Source organism: Rhincodon typus, chromosome 16 (genome assembly GCF_021869965.1).
Source record: "Rhincodon typus isolate 14 chromosome 16, sRhiTyp1.1, whole genome shotgun sequence".
Classification (NCBI taxonomy): domain Eukaryota; kingdom Metazoa; phylum Chordata; class Chondrichthyes; order Orectolobiformes; family Rhincodontidae; genus Rhincodon; species Rhincodon typus.
The window spans coordinates 8,557,959-8,575,387 of record NC_063347.1 but is presented as its reverse complement, the minus strand read 5'-3'; the positions used below and the strand labels follow the sequence as shown (position 1 = coordinate 8,575,387).

Sequence of the window (17,429 nt, the reverse complement as noted above, 5' to 3'; positions counted from 1 at the left end):
GCAGGGCGAAGGGGCCCGAGGAAAATGGGGACGGGACATTAGTTGAGGGGCTGGGGCCACATGGATGGGGCGTGGTGGAGAATGAAGGGTCCGGGATTGAAATAAGGAGGCGGAGCAGAGGTGGTGAGGATTCGACGGGGCGAACGCTTGGGAGGTGGGCGTGGTGACATGCGGAAGTAGGCGGGGGGATGGTGCGAGGGGCGGTGTAGAGCGTGGACGCTGGGCGTTCCCATGAGGAGTGGGGTGGGGTCACTTGGGGTTATGGGCGCGGCCGTAGTGAGGGGCGGGGCAGCGCTGGTGACGAGAGGTCCCAACCGCCGTTTGCCGACCTGGCCGCCGCCATCTTGTTATCTTGTTCGTGATGAAGGTAAATGTGGGATTCTAGAATTTTCTTTTTCCCTTATTAACTTTCACTTTCTGCCTCTTTATCTTCCGTATCCTTTGCTTGCCATCTCCCTCTCCTTGTCAACTGTAACTTCCGCTCTTCATTAAACTGAAATAACTCCACAGAGGCCGGTACTCCATCACCAAGTCACCCTTTATCTACACGTGGACATTTCTTGGCACTGATCCAGCACCTGCAGAGTGAGCGGAAAGTCTGACATTCCTGTTTATATCTGTTAGCCAAGGCTCCCTGATCGGACCAGGTTAACAGCCCAAACCAGGAAACACATATTCTCTGAGGTGCTAAAGCAGAAGTTGCTGGAAAAGCTCAGCAGTATTTGTGAAGACAAAAACAGAGTTAACGTTTTGGGTCTGGTGACCCTTCCTCAGAACTTCAGATTTTGTCTTCACCTTCACAGATGCTGCCAGACCTGTTGAGCTTTTCCAGCAACTTCTGTTTTTGTTCCTGATTTCCAGCATCCGCAGTTCTTTCGATTTTTCTCTGAGGTGCTGTTGGTTGACAGTGTGACAATCATCACATTCCTCCCCCTCTGAACCTGAGGACAACGTTTGGCTGAACACCATCAGGGTCATGCAGGAGTTTCCAAAATAAAGACGTTGGCAAGAACTCTGGTGGCCAGGATTGGATGCAGATGTACCTGCGTTTGCGGTGCCAAGAGTGCCAACTAGGACAAAAATTACCATCAGATGGCCAGGTAAAGCCTTGACTCTGTAATATGTCAACTATACAGGTTCTTCCATGGGCTCAATGTTCATAGCCATTGTGGATGCCCACACAAAGTAGCTGGATGCACACAAGAGTTCATTTGTCAAACCTGATGACGATTGAAAAACTGTGCGCATTGTTTGCAATACACGGACTCTCAGAAGTGTTGATCACAGATAACGGGCCATCGTTTACCAGCAGGAAATTTGTGTATTTCCTCAAGTTGAATGGCATTTTACAGCTCCATATCATCCATCATCCAATGGGCTGGCAGAAACAGCGGTCCAAATTGTGAAGGCAGACTTAAAGAAACAGCCTACAGCTTCACTAGATGCCAAACCGTCCCGGTTCTTATTTGATTATAGGACCACACCTCATGCAACTACAGGGAAAGCTCCGGCACAGTTTCTAATAGGGAGAAGACTCCACACTAGGTTGAATCTGATCTTCCCAGACCTGGCGGGGGAGAGTGAAACAGCATCAGGAACATAGGTCATAAGACACAGCAACAGGAGTAAGTCATTCAACCCTTGAGACTGAATTGAATTTGCTCTGCCAATCAGTAATATCTTGCTTGCTTTGTAATCCCTGTAATCCTTGACTCCCTTCTAGATAAAAAATTCAAAAAGATTCAAAGACTAGTCTTGCTGGGGAAGAAAATTCCAGAGAATAAATTCCTTCTCATCTCTGTTTTAAATGGGAAGTCCTTATTTTTAAACTATGCCCTGCAGTTCTGGTCACAAGACTCTGCTAAGCCAGTGAGACAATTTACTTCAGGACTCAAATTTTGGTGTAGGAATCACAGGAACAGTCATGCATGGGTAAGAGGCATAGTCGGCGCGAGGTCAGAACCAGTGACATGTAAAGTTCAGGTAGGTGCAGCAGTCCTGATCAAGCAAGTAAAACATACGAATGCTGCAAACTCACAAACAGTGCAGGAGCAAAACATGCCAGGTTCCTTGATTGCCTTTCCATGGGTTCTCTAGCTTTATGGAGATTTGAAGATACCTTGGAATCTGAGATGGATACAGTGGATGTCCCTGCCTTGAAGCTTTGCTGCCTGAAGAAGAGAATGAATTTCTTTCGAGATGCTCTGGTTGCAAGAGGCGAGCTACTGTGCCTTACATGCTGCTCATATCAAAGGAAGAATTGGCGGAGTCTGACCCAATGCTAAAATGTGCCAGGAGGAGCTACAAAAAGAAGAACTGACAAAGTCCTTGGACTCAGAAGAGGAAAGATGTAGTGATTGTAAGAAGGTCAGCCAGATGGACCTCATAGAATATGAGTTCCCTGATTGGGACTGTTAATCTGGTCCAATCAGACAGCCGGCTGACAGATATAAACAGGAGAATCAAAGGTTCTGTTCACTCTGAGAGCTGGCTCCGAGATGGCTAGGTCAGTGTCAAGGTCTCTCTACATGCAAATTAAAGGATGACTTGGTGACGGGATACTGGCCTCCGTGGAGTTATTTCAACCAGAATGTTCACGAATTAGACTGGATCCAATTTCCCCTCTCCATCTAACCTGTTAGGTGTTAATTTTCCATAGCAGCAAGCAAGTACAAAATGAACTGATATTTTTTGGAGTCTCAGATATATTTAAGTTCAGCCCGATATAGGATTCAGAAATCTTTTGATTTTTTTTGTCACAAGAGAACATTCTGCAGCACGCTTGACTCCATTCTCAATGGAGGTGATATTTCAACCCTGTCTCTTGGTCTATTTGCCTATTAAAAAAAAACAAATATATGCAGGGAGAATTGATTTTATTTTGAAGAATACTGTAAGTTGTCTTATTTGGAAAGTTGTGGATTGTCTCAGCTGCTGTGGTAAATGTTGTAACAACTGTTAAAACGTGAGCAGAGCTTTTAGAGCAGGTTTTCATATAACTCCAATTAGCCAATCACAAAATGGCATTTGCCAAGGCCAGGAGTAGTCACTACCAAAGTGAGATATTGTGTAGAATTAGGAGTCTTTCAGAGCAGAGAATGGTCGTGTTAATTTAACAAAAAACAAATTTAGGTGTGTTGAGTTGTGGTAAAGCAAGAAATATTGTAATTTGAAGTACCTTAAATCACTATGACAAGTGCTAAATTATATAAGTGGCTGTCTGACTATTTTAATATGCATTAGTTACATCAACTAACTTCATGTACTGCACAGAACAGGGAAGCAGCCGCTTTTTAAGACCATATTATTTTAGATGCAAAAATAGAAATTACTAGGAAAATCAGCAGGTCTGGCAATATTTGTGGAGAGAAAGCTGAGTTAACGATTTGGGTCCGGTGACCCTTTCTTCAAAACTGATGCATTTTAGATACTTGCAGCGTATCATAAATTTGAATAAATATATCTTTTAAAATAAAATGTGAAATGTGTTAAACCTGGCTAACTCTATATCTTTTTCACAGATTTTCCATACTAGAATTGGTCTGGTTGAAACATTGTAATCAATGAGATGTAATTCAAGCTCCATCCACTGACTATGGACTGACATGAAGGGCAATCGGAACAGTGCAGATCAAAACTCAGTCCATAAATGAGCTCCTCATGCTAGCCAAGGTTCTCCCAACTAACGATTCAAGAAAATTAATGCCGAAAATACTTTTCTTAGATCAAGCCAGGACAGTGGGGAGCATTAAGAAGGACGTTGGGCAGCCATGATGTGGTGGAAAGTGTTCTCAGCTTGCCGTGTGTACTTGGCACCATGTTTCAGAGTAAAATCACATTATCATTGTCGAAGTGAAGACACAGGATTTCTTGGGGCTGTCGCTTTTTTAAATGCTCTTTCCAGAAATCCTTGTCGATTTATACATGACAAAATGACAGGAATAAACTGTGTGACCTATTGGCAAAAGATATTTGAAGAGAATGGAATATCAGAGCCACAGCAATCAAGTGAACACATAATATCTCACGTACTTGGAGGAAAAACAGTTAAGTATCGGGATTTATGTCTGTTAAAATGCTTTTTAAGATGACCATACAAGCCTTCTGTATAAGATGCATGATGAGGGGTTGAAGAATATGAAAAGAACATGAAGGTGCTGTATATTGTGAGGGAGTGTTAGAACATGTAAGCTATGTAGCCCTTTGAGTCTGTTCCACCATCCAGCTTAGCTGTTAGATCATAAGATACAGCAACAGGAGTAAGAGATTTAGCCCTTGAGATTGAATTTAAATTTGCTCTGCCATTCAATAATATCTTGCTTGCTCTGATTATGGTGTTAATGCGACATCCGTGCCTCCTCCCTGTAATCCTTGACTCCCTTCTAGATCAAAAAATTCAAAAAGGTTCAATGACTAGCCTCTATTGCTTGCTGGGGAACAAAATTCCAGAGAATAAATCCCTTTTCATCTCTGTTTTAAATGGGAAAATCCTTATTTTTATGCTATGCCCCACAGTTCTAAAATTCCTCCATGGAAGAAATGTCCTCTCAGCATTTCCTTGTCATGCCCCCTCAAAATCTTTTATGTTTTAATAAAATCACCTCTAATTCTTCTTAACCGCAATGAGTACCACCCCAACACGTTCAACCTTCATAATGCAGTTCTCTCATCCTAGGAGTCTGTTGAGTGAGACATTTCTGAATTGTTTCCAATGCAAGTGTGTACCTTAAGATTAAGGAGACCAAAATTGTACAGAACTCCAGGTGCAGTCTCACCAACGTCCTTGCACTGTAACGGTAGGACTTCCCTGGATTTATCCTCCATCGTCTTCGCATCAAAGGATGACATTCTATTTGCCTTCCTATTACTTGCTGTATGTACATGCTAACTTTTGTGGCAGTGGTCATGGAACATGAGGCTATCAACAAGGTCCAGCATCATAGTGTCAATGCCAATAGATGGTGATATGACCGCATCTTGGGTTGTGACACTTGTATTCCTGCTGCTGATAGTCAAACCAAATACTTTACAGATGTGAGATACTCTGTCAGTTTGCAGCATTGTCAACATAGAGCAGGTCTTGTGATGAGAACTTGATGAACTTTTGCCTTGGATCTCAGACCACAAGGCTGAATAGATTTCCATCAGTTCTAGTTTGTATCTCACCCTCTGTGGGTTAGGTGAAAGCAATTGGCAGCAGCCGACAAAAATATGCTAAAGATTCTTAGTGTCAGAATATAACATTGTTTGACCCCAATATGGATTCCATTGTGCTGTGTCTTAGCTGACCTCATCCATCATGCTGTCATGGTAAAAGCATATCACATTTAACTGTTTCAGCAGATAGCCAGTTTTCTACATGTACTGAAATAGACTACAGGTATTTCACCTATAACATGATAGTTGCGTTCTTGTGTGACCTCACGCTATAGAAAGTCATGCTATAGAAAATCGCATTAAACGGAAAGAAAGTTTGCATTATCCAAACAGTGTCTACTATTCATCAATCGCATTGCAGCCAATTTGAGTTAACGAAACAAGCATTATAGCAGAAATTCCTGTACTTCTGCTTATGTGCTTGACTGTTAATTCTCTCCAATATTGTTTTCTTCTGCGTGATCCTTCAAAGTTCATTCGTGGCAACAACTTCTGAAAATCAAACACTGGTTAAATTCCTGGGTCAAATGGACAGAGGCGATACTTTGTGGTCTCTATTATTCATAGTATTTCTCCTGCAGCCAATAGACTGAGAAGATCATAGCAATTGTAGATCTTCTATTTCTGAAACTACACTAGGATTCGGGATAGACGTGTTAAATCAGAACTTGCAATCCGACAAGAGCAACTCAATAAATATTTTGCCTGCAATACTCAACAGGGAGGTGCCTTGAGAGTTGTTGCAATAACAGCGATTGTCATTGTTGTACATGATCATGTCTTTCCATTACAGAAGTAGCGTTCATGCTACACAACCGCCAGACAATTACCATCTTAAACAAGAGAATTTAACCTACACCCGTTGACATTAAGTAGTATTACAATTGGTGAGGCCCCCACTATCAACATCCCTGAGATACAATTGACCAGAAACAACTTTTTTTAATTCATTCATAGCATGTGGTCTACACTAACTAGACCAGCATTTATTGCCCATTCCAACTGGGCCAGCCATCTAAATACTGTGGCAGCAAATGTAGTTCATGAAGGAAACTCAATACCAGCTCCTTCAGGGCAGTAAGGAATGAGGCAATGAAAGCAACGTCCACAAATCTTGTCAACATCTTTGCAGCGTTACAGATTGGAATCTCAACAACGGACTCATCAATAGCTGGCTTGGGTAGTTGTCCTTCTGCACAAGGTGTATCTGGAAATATGGCAACTGAGGTTGTAGTATACGTGTTGAATGGGCTGGGAATTCACACTGGAGTAGATCTACAGAAGTTATTGGATTCAGATGGATATATTTGCAGAGCTCTAAATAGGAAAACCAGTTGCCTCAGACATCTTGCAAATTGTAGCGATTAGTACACTGTTATATACTAGCTGAATGGATGGAAGAATAGACAAATACTGCAAATGTTTTCCACCCTACAACTTCCTTGTAGTACTTCCTGTGTATAATATTGGGCTACATTCTGAAGCATATTTGTTTAATAACTTGTAACTTAAAGAGGAACATCAGCTTTAGGCATCATCTATTTATTAACTGTGCTTTTTCCCAAAAATGCCCCTCATATTTACCTAACGATTTTTCTTCCATATTCCAAGTTGTTTCATCTCTCGCAGTTAGGCTCAACAACCGAGTGCTTTTGCAAAGTCTATGTTGAGCTAACTTCTTTCTGATTGGCACGGTGGCTCAGTGGTTAGCACTGCTGCCCCACAGCACCAGGGACCCAGTTTTGATTCCAGCCTTGGGTGACTGTCTGTCTGGAGTTAGCATGTTCTCCCTCTGTCTGTGTGGGTATCCACCGGGTGCTGCAGTTTCCTCCCACAGTCAAAAGATGGTGCAGGTTAGATGGATTGCCCTGTGCTGTCCAGATATATGCAAGCTAGGTGAATTAAACATGATAAAAGAGAGGTTATTGGGATAGGGGCTTCTGGACGGGGTGCTCTTTGGAGGGTCAGTGCAGACTTGATGGGTCAAATGGCCTCTTTCCTCACTGTAGGGATTCTATTCTATACCACATTCTAAGCATAAATAAAAATTAAAAAAAAAAATTCTTGGGACACTGTCTCCTCTCAGCAGAGCCTTATATCTCTATGCAGATGTTACTGTTTCCCATGGTCAATGAATTATAGCGGCGCTATGCCAATGGCAAATGAGTCAGTAGCTTTGCTAAAGTCCTTCTCTGTAGATTCTCCATCCAGCTCTGCTTTGAGAGATGGGTTTTCTGTGGTGTCTGGCACTTCCTCAGTGACTGCGTTCTCCCTGCCTTACAGCTCAAGGTAGGGTTCCACTCACCTTTTAACTGTTTTTGTAGTTATTATGACCTTGACCATTTTTTTGAGTGGAGCTGCTTTCTTTGATAATGGACCGTCGTTTTTTTGATATTGTGCACCTCTAGCATCCCTTGTGTTGAATTACTTGTGGATATTCTGGCAAAGTTGTAACCAGTGGCCGTCAGCATGCCGACTGGCAGTCCAATGACTCCATTCAGAGTCTTCTTGCTCAGGCATCTCGTATAATTAAGGTGAGCAGACAAGTTGGTTTCAATGACAAGTTCCATCAGAGTGACTTCAGCCTCATAAGAGTCAGCATTTTCTGCACCTACCTCCCATACGTTGAGAACGTGGTATTGTGAATGGTATCTTGGACCATATTAAATTCAGATTTTGCACTCCATGTGGAATGCTGAAGGGTGCCAGTCCAGTTGTTGAAAATGATTAGTTTTATATAGGTAGGCAGTATGATTGATGTTGATGTGAGATTCTTTGAATAACAACCTTCAAGGATTGCATGCTAACCTTGGTGCAAAGCAGAAAATGATCTATATTACAACAAGACCTGTAGCACCTGCTTGTGTTGTGAATGCTATTCAGTGAGTCACATCTGATGATCAGGTCTAGCAGATACCAATGCCTTGATCTTGGATATTTCTCAGATGTCTTGTGGCATGGTTCCTTCTGAAAGAAGGTGTTCATTACCTAAGGTTTGTGCTTGCAGAAAAGCTTAAGTAGTGGCTGGATGTTCTCATTTATTTTTCCCTGGTCATGATGTTCTGGGCAGGAAAACTGTGCCCCATAGACAGTGCAATTGCTCAGTGGATAAAGATGTTATGACTTAAGGATTCTGCAGATTGTAGTGTCAAGCTGTTCATGGAACTAGTATTTTGCTTCTGTAATGGAGCACTGCATTGGAGTGTAGATAATCATGAAGTTAACTAGAACAAAGAAAAAGCTAGAGAAACACAACAGGCCTGGAAGCATTTGGAGACAATCTGGTATGAGCCTTGTATAACTGGCTCAGCTCAAATTGAAATGTGAGTGGAGAGAACACAATTTGAACCATTTCTAGGGTGTGCTATTTTCAAGAGCTTTCCCACAGGAAAACCTACAACTTCCTCATGTTTCCTTTGAACTGTTTTCCTGCCAGATGAATGTGTTTTTAGTTCAGTCGACTGCTCTCACTCTGCTTGTTCTGCTGTGTGGGATGGTGTCTTGATGTTCAGAGTATCAGGTTCCATGTTTATCACAGCTGTTTTGTAATCATTATCAACCAGCTAAAAGTTGTCTGTCAATCCTGTGCACATCAACCTTCATGCTCCGCTTGCCATTGAAGAGTTGTCATCTTCCTTCTTTTAATTTGTTTTGTTTGTTTTTGTTTCTTTGTTTGGAATGATGAATTCTGCCCATTTGATGAACAAACTCTCAGAACTTTGATTTCTCATGTAGCAGATGTACCACAATGGGATAGCATCTCACTAGCAGGACTATCTGACTGGAGATGGTGCTGAATGATCACTGGGACACAGTGGTTCTCCTGCTATTGGAGACAGCCTGTTGCATCCATTCTTTATGCCAGTCAAATTGAGTTTATCACTTGTAATTGTTGACTTACGTGTTAAGTTAACATCTTGCAGCAAAACTGGAGTATCCTTTCCAGAGTGCTATGTATGGCGATCCTGAACTGCCTAAATGACAGGGTGTCCACTCCCTCAACCTCCCTGAGTGCATCCCTAGGCATGCAAAGCAGTGCATTCTGTTGCAAGAGTTGCAGGAAAGATTATCTATTCAGACATCAGTCCATCTTTCAATTACACAACAGATTTTTTTCAGCATTTACTCTCTTAGACTTCATCTCTTCTGAACTATTTGTTCAAAGCTGAGAAGTTGATTTGTGAATCCAGGGCATGACCATGTGTCATTAGGCCTGCACACCGTCTGTGTGCCACCACAAGAAGGCACGGTTGAAGACTGTCTGATGGGCAGACAATATACTGGTGGGGAGATTTACATATTTGGTTCTTTTTTTCACAATGTGGCCAGTCAGCAGTGGAGGCTGAAAATGAGAAACAAACTATACGCAAAAATGGAAGCATTGATAACTGCCTTCACGCATACTCTGAGACACATCATATTGATCTATTACCCTGCATTACATAATTAAATGCTATAGCACTATAGTCACCAGTCTGACCTGAAAATGTAAGATGTGGCAAAGTTCGCACTCTTGATAGGATCAATTTAATGTACGTTATATGAAAGACCCTTAATTTGTTGTTTAATGGTAGCTCAAAAGGAGTCCATTTAGCCCTTCTCATCCACATTGTGTGCTATTTAGCAGTACAGCCAGTTCTATATGTTCATTCATTCTTAAGCCTGATTGTTGAAGTACGAAAGCGGACACAAATCCTTTTACTGTGTTTGTTCACAGAATGTAGCATTACATATATCTGTTTCCATCCTCTAACCCAGCAGTTTCTATTTATAAGTACTCTTGGTACAAAATTAAACAATGACCTTCATTCAAACATCTTAACAATCTACTTATTATACCACAAACACCATTCCCCTCTTGTAACCCTGTAACCCTGCGAGTCTGTCTTGCTCAAGTGGCCAAGTTTCCTTTCAACATCATTGTTGATCTCCTCTCCGTAAACAGTGAATTCCAAGGATATTTGGCAACTTTCAGAAGGATAAACACATAAAGTGAAAAGCATTTGCTAAGTTGTGGGGAAAGGACAGGAAAGTGAGACAAATTGGATGGCATTATCAAAGAACCAGCATAGGCACAATTAACTGAATGGCCTAACTAAAAACCAAAAAAAACTGCAGATGCTGCAAATTAGAAACAAAAACAGAAACTGCTGGAAAATCTCAGCAGCCTGGCAGCACCTGTGAAGAGAAATCAGAGTTAATGTTTCGGATTGAGTGACCCTTCCCCAGCACAGCTGAATGGCCTCCTGTGCTCCATTATTATTCAATTCTATAAATGTATTTTTCATATCTAGAAGTGAATTCACTCAACTGCAATACTTTTCTATAGTGTGTTGGTATTGGTATGGCACCACGATGACATTAGTCGCACTTATTTTTAATCAACAACGGTGTTCACATTTTAATAACTTTCTTTCTCTATCCTCCAGATTCACAACCTTACAGAAGAGGCCCTGTCACGTTCACTCACTACAGAGCAGAAGCAGATGATCTGGAATTTGTGTTCGAAGCGCCTACACCAGTGCGATATTTTGAATATATTTTTACAGCTCCCTTTTTTTATCTTTTTCAAATATGATTCATTTTTGCTTATTTTAATCTTAAACATTGTCCACTACAATATGATATTATTGGCCATATGGCTAGCTGTCAAACCTCATCTAATGTCTCTCTATAGTCAGTGACCAAGCAGTGTTGGGATTCATCGAGCATGTTTTACTTCCTTTAGCATGTAGAAGCCCCTTGACTGTGTATCACATCTCCAAAGTGCAATTCTGTAATCAGGATGTCCACATATGCAATATGAAAGAGTAGAACTCCCTTACTGTACAGGGCTTTGGTACAGTAGAGGTGTGATGTTAACACTTGTGCTTGAGCCCAGATCACTGTGGGGATTCCTTATTTTTAGTCAAATTGACAGCACAATGTCCAACATCAGATATGATTCTGCAATTGGACAACATTTGCTGGATTATCTGGAGTATGCAAAGTTACGTTGACATCCAATTTCAGGGGTTCCAAGGAAGGGTCACTCGACCCGAAACGTTCACTGTGATGTCTCTCCACAGATGCTGCCAGACCTGCTGAGCTTTTCCAGCAATTTCTATGGTTGTCTCCAATTTCAAATGGTCAGTCGGACAGGCAGTGTGAATCTTTTGTATGTACTGGAAGCTATATACATTAGTACACAGAGCCCCATTTTTTGCAGACAGAACATACATACATTCACCTGTTTCAACTCAATAGATGACAGTCATTCAATCTTTCATTTCTCAGGACAATGCACTGGCCAGTTAAAGTCAACTTGCCTGGTTTAAAATTTCAGTGAAGCTGGACAGTTAGCTGTCAGTCAACACTAACTGTTGCATTCTCCATGGCAATGGCTCTATAATCAGAGTCAATTTGCTAACCAATTAGCACTCTCCTCTCATGAAGTATAAATTTTGATTTTTCACTTGAATATTACACTTGCAAATTTTCCTGATAAGTGCAAAATGACATGCTTCAACAGTACCCAATATTTTAACAACTTAGTAAATGGTTAATTTTGCAGCATGTTCTCTTTTCTTCTTCTAGCATGCCTGTGCAGTATGTGATCGAGGAGTGGGACTTCTGTGCTCTGACGCTGAAAATCAAGCCACCAGTTTTCATTCCCAGACCGGAAACCGAGGTAAACCAATGCATTCAGTTACAAAATCATCCTGATGGTTTGCATGTTGGTGCACTTGTACTCAGTTAGTTCTACCAATAAATTGAGCAAAGGACTGAAGCATTTATTGTGGTTTATTACTCGAGTTAAAAATGCTGCCACTGGTCTTCCTCTTGTCATTCTCACTGCTCTGCCACCAGCCATTTATCTGTCTTCTGGTCTTTTGGTGCCCTTTGCCTCAAGTCCTGATACTATGGACAGAAATTTCTGGGCACAGGAATGGCAGCCATGACAGCTTGAAAATATTGGCCTTGTTTAGGCACTTTAAAAGCCTTTTTAAATTCAGGAAAAGATGACTGATTGCAATTTTGTATGATGTAGAGGTGCTGGTGTTAGGCTGGAGTGGACAAAGTTAGAGGTCACATGATACCTGGTTATAGTCCAACAGGTTTAATTAAAATCACAAGCTTTTGGAGCACTGCTCCTTCGTCAGGTGAAGAAGAAGCTCTTCGAAAGCTTGTGATTTCAAATAAACCTGTTGGACTATAACCTGGTGTCATGTGACTTTGCAATTTTTTTAGACAGCCTCAAGTTTCCCATACTTTTAGGAGCAGTTTAAGTGTCTGAGAGCAGGTACTCAGCAGCAGGCTGTTGTGAGGAGTGGGGTGGCAGCAGTGGAAACGTTCCAGTCAGACCCAGAAGCTGTTCTTCCCTGCTTAGCTATGAGAGCAACCATATCTTTTCTTGTAGAGGTGCACTATTGTCGCCTCCTTGCACCATGGTGGCCTGGTTGCAAGAACGATTTTTAAATTATAAAGTTGCGAAAACATAGTTGAGAGTATGTTTCCATGTTGAAACACCTTCTCTGTTACCTGCCTGTCATCGTAGCCTGCTGTGCTTTCCTTCTTGCTGCCGCCTTCCTGAGTTGGATAGAACATGAATCTCTGCGCCACTTAGGAATTTCCTTCTTGAAAATGGGACTAGATTAATTTAGGATATCTGATCGGCATGGACAAGTTGGACCGACAGGTCTGTTTCCACGCTGTACAGCTGTATGACTCTATAACTCTAAAATCCCAACAGCTGACTACCCCCCTCTCCCTGGATGGGTTCACAGTACAGAATCTGTCCTGACTCCTGTTTCCCATTCCTACCCAGAGGGCTTATCTAGTCCTATTAATTTTTGAAAATACAAGCAGTATTCCTCCTGGCCTCTGTTCACTTTGCCGCACTTGCATTGTCTTGAAAGCCTCCTTAAGCCTTGCCTTACCTGAGCTGTAGTCCCACTTCTTTCACTGTGTAACGGGTCTTGTTAGACTGGATAGGACTGGACTCGCTGTTTGTTGCAGCACAAGAACCTGACTCAAAACGTATCAAAGAATCTTCCATATAACGTGTAAGGTGAGCAGCACTGTTGGAAATCCGCTGGTAGATAGTCACACTTTTCAGCTGTGTTGGAAGTGTCACAGTTTATATTGGATTACTTACAGGCTGGATTGTGTTATAACACAGCTCAAATGATAGTACAAAACTAGAATTATGAATCTTGAGCCACTTATCAGTGTTATCTAAACCTTGAGAGAGGTTCACCCTTGAAACACCTTCCCTATTTATAATCTGTACAGATCAAATTCAGGGAAGTTGTTTATTCTCTTTTCTGGTGATAGGTATGTTTTTTGTTCCTTGTAGTGTTGAAACACATACCAACCAGTAGCAGAACCCAGCTATTTAAAGCAATAAATTGTATTAGAGTGTGTAGAGATTGGACTGGAATTGATCTATCAAATGACTGGGTTACAAGATTGAAAAACTTGGATTTCAATCATCATCGTTCAGAACCTCAAGGCGTCCGACCTAATGAAGCAATTTTGATGACAGTTATAGTGTAGAAAATCCACTGGCGGTATTTTTATTCGTTCTCAGGTTGCAGACATCATTGGTTAGGCCAGTATTTATTGCCCATCCTGTATGGCTCTTGAGGAGATAGTAGTGAGCCACCATCTTGAACTGCTGTACTGATAAATCAGCCACAGTGAAAGAATGATAATTATAATTCCAAGTTAGAATGGTATGTGGCTTGGAGGGGAACTTACAGATGGTGCTAACCCCAGGCATCCACTGCCCCAGTCCTTCTAGGTGGTAGAGTTTGGGAATTTGAGAAGAAGAACTTTTGCAAGTTGTTGATGAGTGATTTAGTTGAGGGATAAGTACTAGCTCCAGCAACTGGCGAAAACTACTGCTGTTCTTCAGATAGTGCCATGAGATTTTTCATGTCCATCTGAGAAAGTATATAGAGCCACGGTTTAACACCTTGTTTGAAAGCTAGCCTGTTTGGCAGGGAAGCACTCCTGGTGTGTCAACCTTGATTTTGTGATCAAGACTGTCAAGAAAGATATAGTTAGAAACAAAGACCAAAAGTGCTGGAAAAGCCATGAAGGTCTTGTAGCATCTGTGAAGACAACCAATTCTGACGAAGTTCACTGGACTCGAAACTCTAGCAATGCTACCAGACCTCTTGAGTTTCTCCAGCATATGTTGTCTTTGTTTCAGATCTCCTGCATTCACTGTTATTTGTTTTATTTGAGAGTTAAAATTATATTATATCTAGATTTTCTTGTAATTTATATATGCTGTTTCTTTAATTTGTTGAATACAGTACAATAAAACCAATCATTGCTCAGCCTGGTAATGTTTATTCCACTTTATAGACTGTGGTGGTCATTTGATTGTGAGCCCTGAGGCAGCATTGCTGACTGTTGAGCATAGCCTCTGGCTGTTTTCTTGAATTCTTGTGGGTGTCACTGACAAGGTCAGCATGTGTTACCTATCCCTAATTGCCCTTGAACTGCATTGTGTGCTAGACCATTTCAGAGTGCAGTTAAGAGGCAAGTACATTGCAGCACGGCTGGAGTCACATATAGGACAGACCAGGTAAGGATGGCGTTGTTCGTTCTGTAAAGTTGGGAACTTCCATCGATGTGTTTGTCATGGATGATGTTGTTTGAATGCACACTGGCAAAATGATGGGACATTCCTGGGATTGAAACCCATCCTTCATTGCCCGTCTACACACAACTCTTGGCTGTGAGGCTCCATCAGAGTCTTTAAAACAGGTGTGGACAAAACCATTGGTGCCTTTTCAACAGCACAGTATCCTATCCTTACTCTGAGATTGCACGTATTTTCAAGCATGGGCCACAGTAGGAAAACATTTGGAAGGCACTGTTTTATTCCTTCTTTTATGATTTTTCTGTGCTACCCATATTGTCCACCAGATGGCTGAGTTAGCACATTAAGTTTAAATTACAGCGTCAACATACATTATTGATGGACAGTTTGCGTGAATGTCTGTTATTCAAATTACATCTGTTTATCCATGTCTCTAAGCAATCACACTCTGTATCTCAGTTGATGATTTGCATTGACATTTTATTGCAAGTGTAAAGTTATTTCTTGATGGTATTTTGAACATGCTGGATGGATTGTTTCCAGTACCCTTTCACTACATGCTGTTTGCCTTGCAATTTCAGACTTGAAATATTGTTAAAAGAGCTCTTAGTTCAGGCTCCAGAATCTTGATAAATTAATCATTCGATAGAGTAGAAACCATTAAGTTTTAAGCAGCAACTGATCATCTGTTTACCTATACTGATGTGATGCTATGACAATTCTCAGTCCTCATTATGCTGTGAGCTTTAACTCATTTAACAGCATTCTCTTGTCTCAAAATGTGTGAATAGAAAATGCCTTTACTTTGCAATTGCAGGGAAACTCTGAGGAATGTCAAATTCCAATGTGTTGTTTGTTTATCCACTGCAAAGAACTGTTTTAGGACCTTTGTCGGTAGTTACAGATAAATTTTATGAATAAAGTATATTCTTGAAATTAAAAGAAACTGTCCTAGAGGTGTGTCATAGCATGTTCAAACAGGTTGATTGAAACAATTATCATGTGTACTAGAAGGATTCTTCTGGAGAAATATTAGTGTCCCTATCTCTGAGTTGGAAGGCCCAGGTGCAAAACCTACCTGCTTCAGAGATGTTTCAGAGATAGTAGGAACTGCAGATGCTGGAGAATCTGGGATAACAAGGTGTAGAGCTGGATGAACACAGCAGGCCGAGCAGGAAGGCTGACATTTCGGGCCTAGACCCTTCTTCAGAAATGGGAGAGGGGAAGGGGGTTCTGAAATAAATAGGGAGAGAGGGGGAGGCGGGTAGAAGGTGGATAGAGGAGAAGATAGGTGGAGAGGAGACAGACAGGTCAAAGAGGCGGGGATGGAGCCAGTAAAGGTGAGTGTAGGTGGAGAGTTAGGGAGGAGATCGGTCAGTCCAGGGAGGACGGACAGATCAAGTGGGCGGGATGAGGTTAGTAGGTAGGTGATGGGGGTGGGGCTTGAGGTGGGAGGAAGGACAGGTTAGGGACGCGGGGACGAGCTGGGCTGGTTTTGGGATGCAGTAGGGGGAGGGGAGATTTTGAAGCTTGTGAAGTCCACATTGATACCATTGGGCTGCAGGCTTCCCAAGCGGAATATGAGTTGCTGTTTCTGCAACCTTCGAGTGGCATCATTGTGGCACTGCAGGAGGCCCAGGATGGACATGTCGTCTCACTTCCTACAGACAAAGGGGGTGGCCATGGGTACCTGCATGGGCCCAAGCTATGCCTGCCTCTTCGTAGGTTACGTGGAACAATCCCTCTTCCGTACCTACAGTGGCCCTAAACCCCACCTCTTCGTTACATTGATGACTGTATCGGCGCCGCCTCGTGCTCCCACGAGGAGCTCGAACAGTTCATCCACTTCACCAACACCTTCCACCCCAACCTTAAGTTCACCTGGACCATCTCTGATACCTCTGTCTCCTTCCTGGACCTCTCTGTTTCCGTCTCTGTCAACCAGCTAGAAACCGATATCCATTTCAAGCCCACCGACTCCCACAGCTACCTAGAATACACCTCCTCCCACCCAACTTCCTGCAAAAATGCCATCCCCTATTCCCAACTCCTTCGGCTCCGCCACATCTGCTCCCAGGATGAGGCATTCCACTCCGTACATCTCAGATGTCCTCGTTTTTCAAGGACCGCAACTCCCCCCCCCCAGTGGTTGAGAACGCCCTCAACCGTGTCTCCTGCATTTCCCGCAACTCATCCCTCACACCCCCTCCCCGCAATAACAACCAAAACAGAAGCCCCCTCGTCCTCACATACCACCCCACCAACCTCCGGATCCAACGCATCATCTTCCGACACTTCCGCCATCTGCAATCCGACCCCACCACCGAAGACATTTTTCCCTCCCCACCCTTATCTGCTTTCCAGAGGGACCACTCTCTCCGTGACTCCCTTGTCCGCTCCACACTCCCCTCCAGCCCCACCACACCTGCCACTTTTCCCTGCAACTGCAGGAAGTGCTACACCTGCCCCTACATCTCCCCCCTCACCCCCATCCCAGGCCCCAAGAATACTTTCCACATCAAGCAGATGTTCACCTGCACATCTGCTAATGTGGTATATTGCATCCGCTGTTCCCGTTGTGGCCTCCTGTACATCAGGGAACCAAGCGGAGGCTTGGGGACCACTTTGCAGAACACCTATGCTCGGATCGCACTAAACACCTCCCAGTCGCGAA

At 42.6% G+C, this 17,429-nt stretch overlaps 1 protein-coding gene across 2 annotated transcripts in view; it reads left to right on the top strand.

Moving 5' to 3' along the window:
• The first annotated feature begins 207 nt into the window (after window positions 1-207).
• hemk1 (HemK methyltransferase family member 1) overlaps window positions 208-17,429 on the top strand; it is a 129,614-nt gene continuing 112,392 nt past the window's right edge. For both annotated transcript variants that reach the window (XM_048606630.1, XM_048606629.1), the window contains exons 1-4: window positions 208-367; window positions 3,522-4,046; window positions 10,587-10,678; window positions 11,734-11,827. In XM_048606630.1, coding sequence (XP_048462587.1) covers window positions 3,771-4,046; window positions 10,587-10,678; window positions 11,734-11,827 — 462 coding nt within the window. In that variant the 5' untranslated portion in view covers window positions 208-367; window positions 3,522-3,770. The remainder of the gene's footprint in view (window positions 368-3,521; window positions 4,047-10,586; window positions 10,679-11,733; window positions 11,828-17,429) is intronic.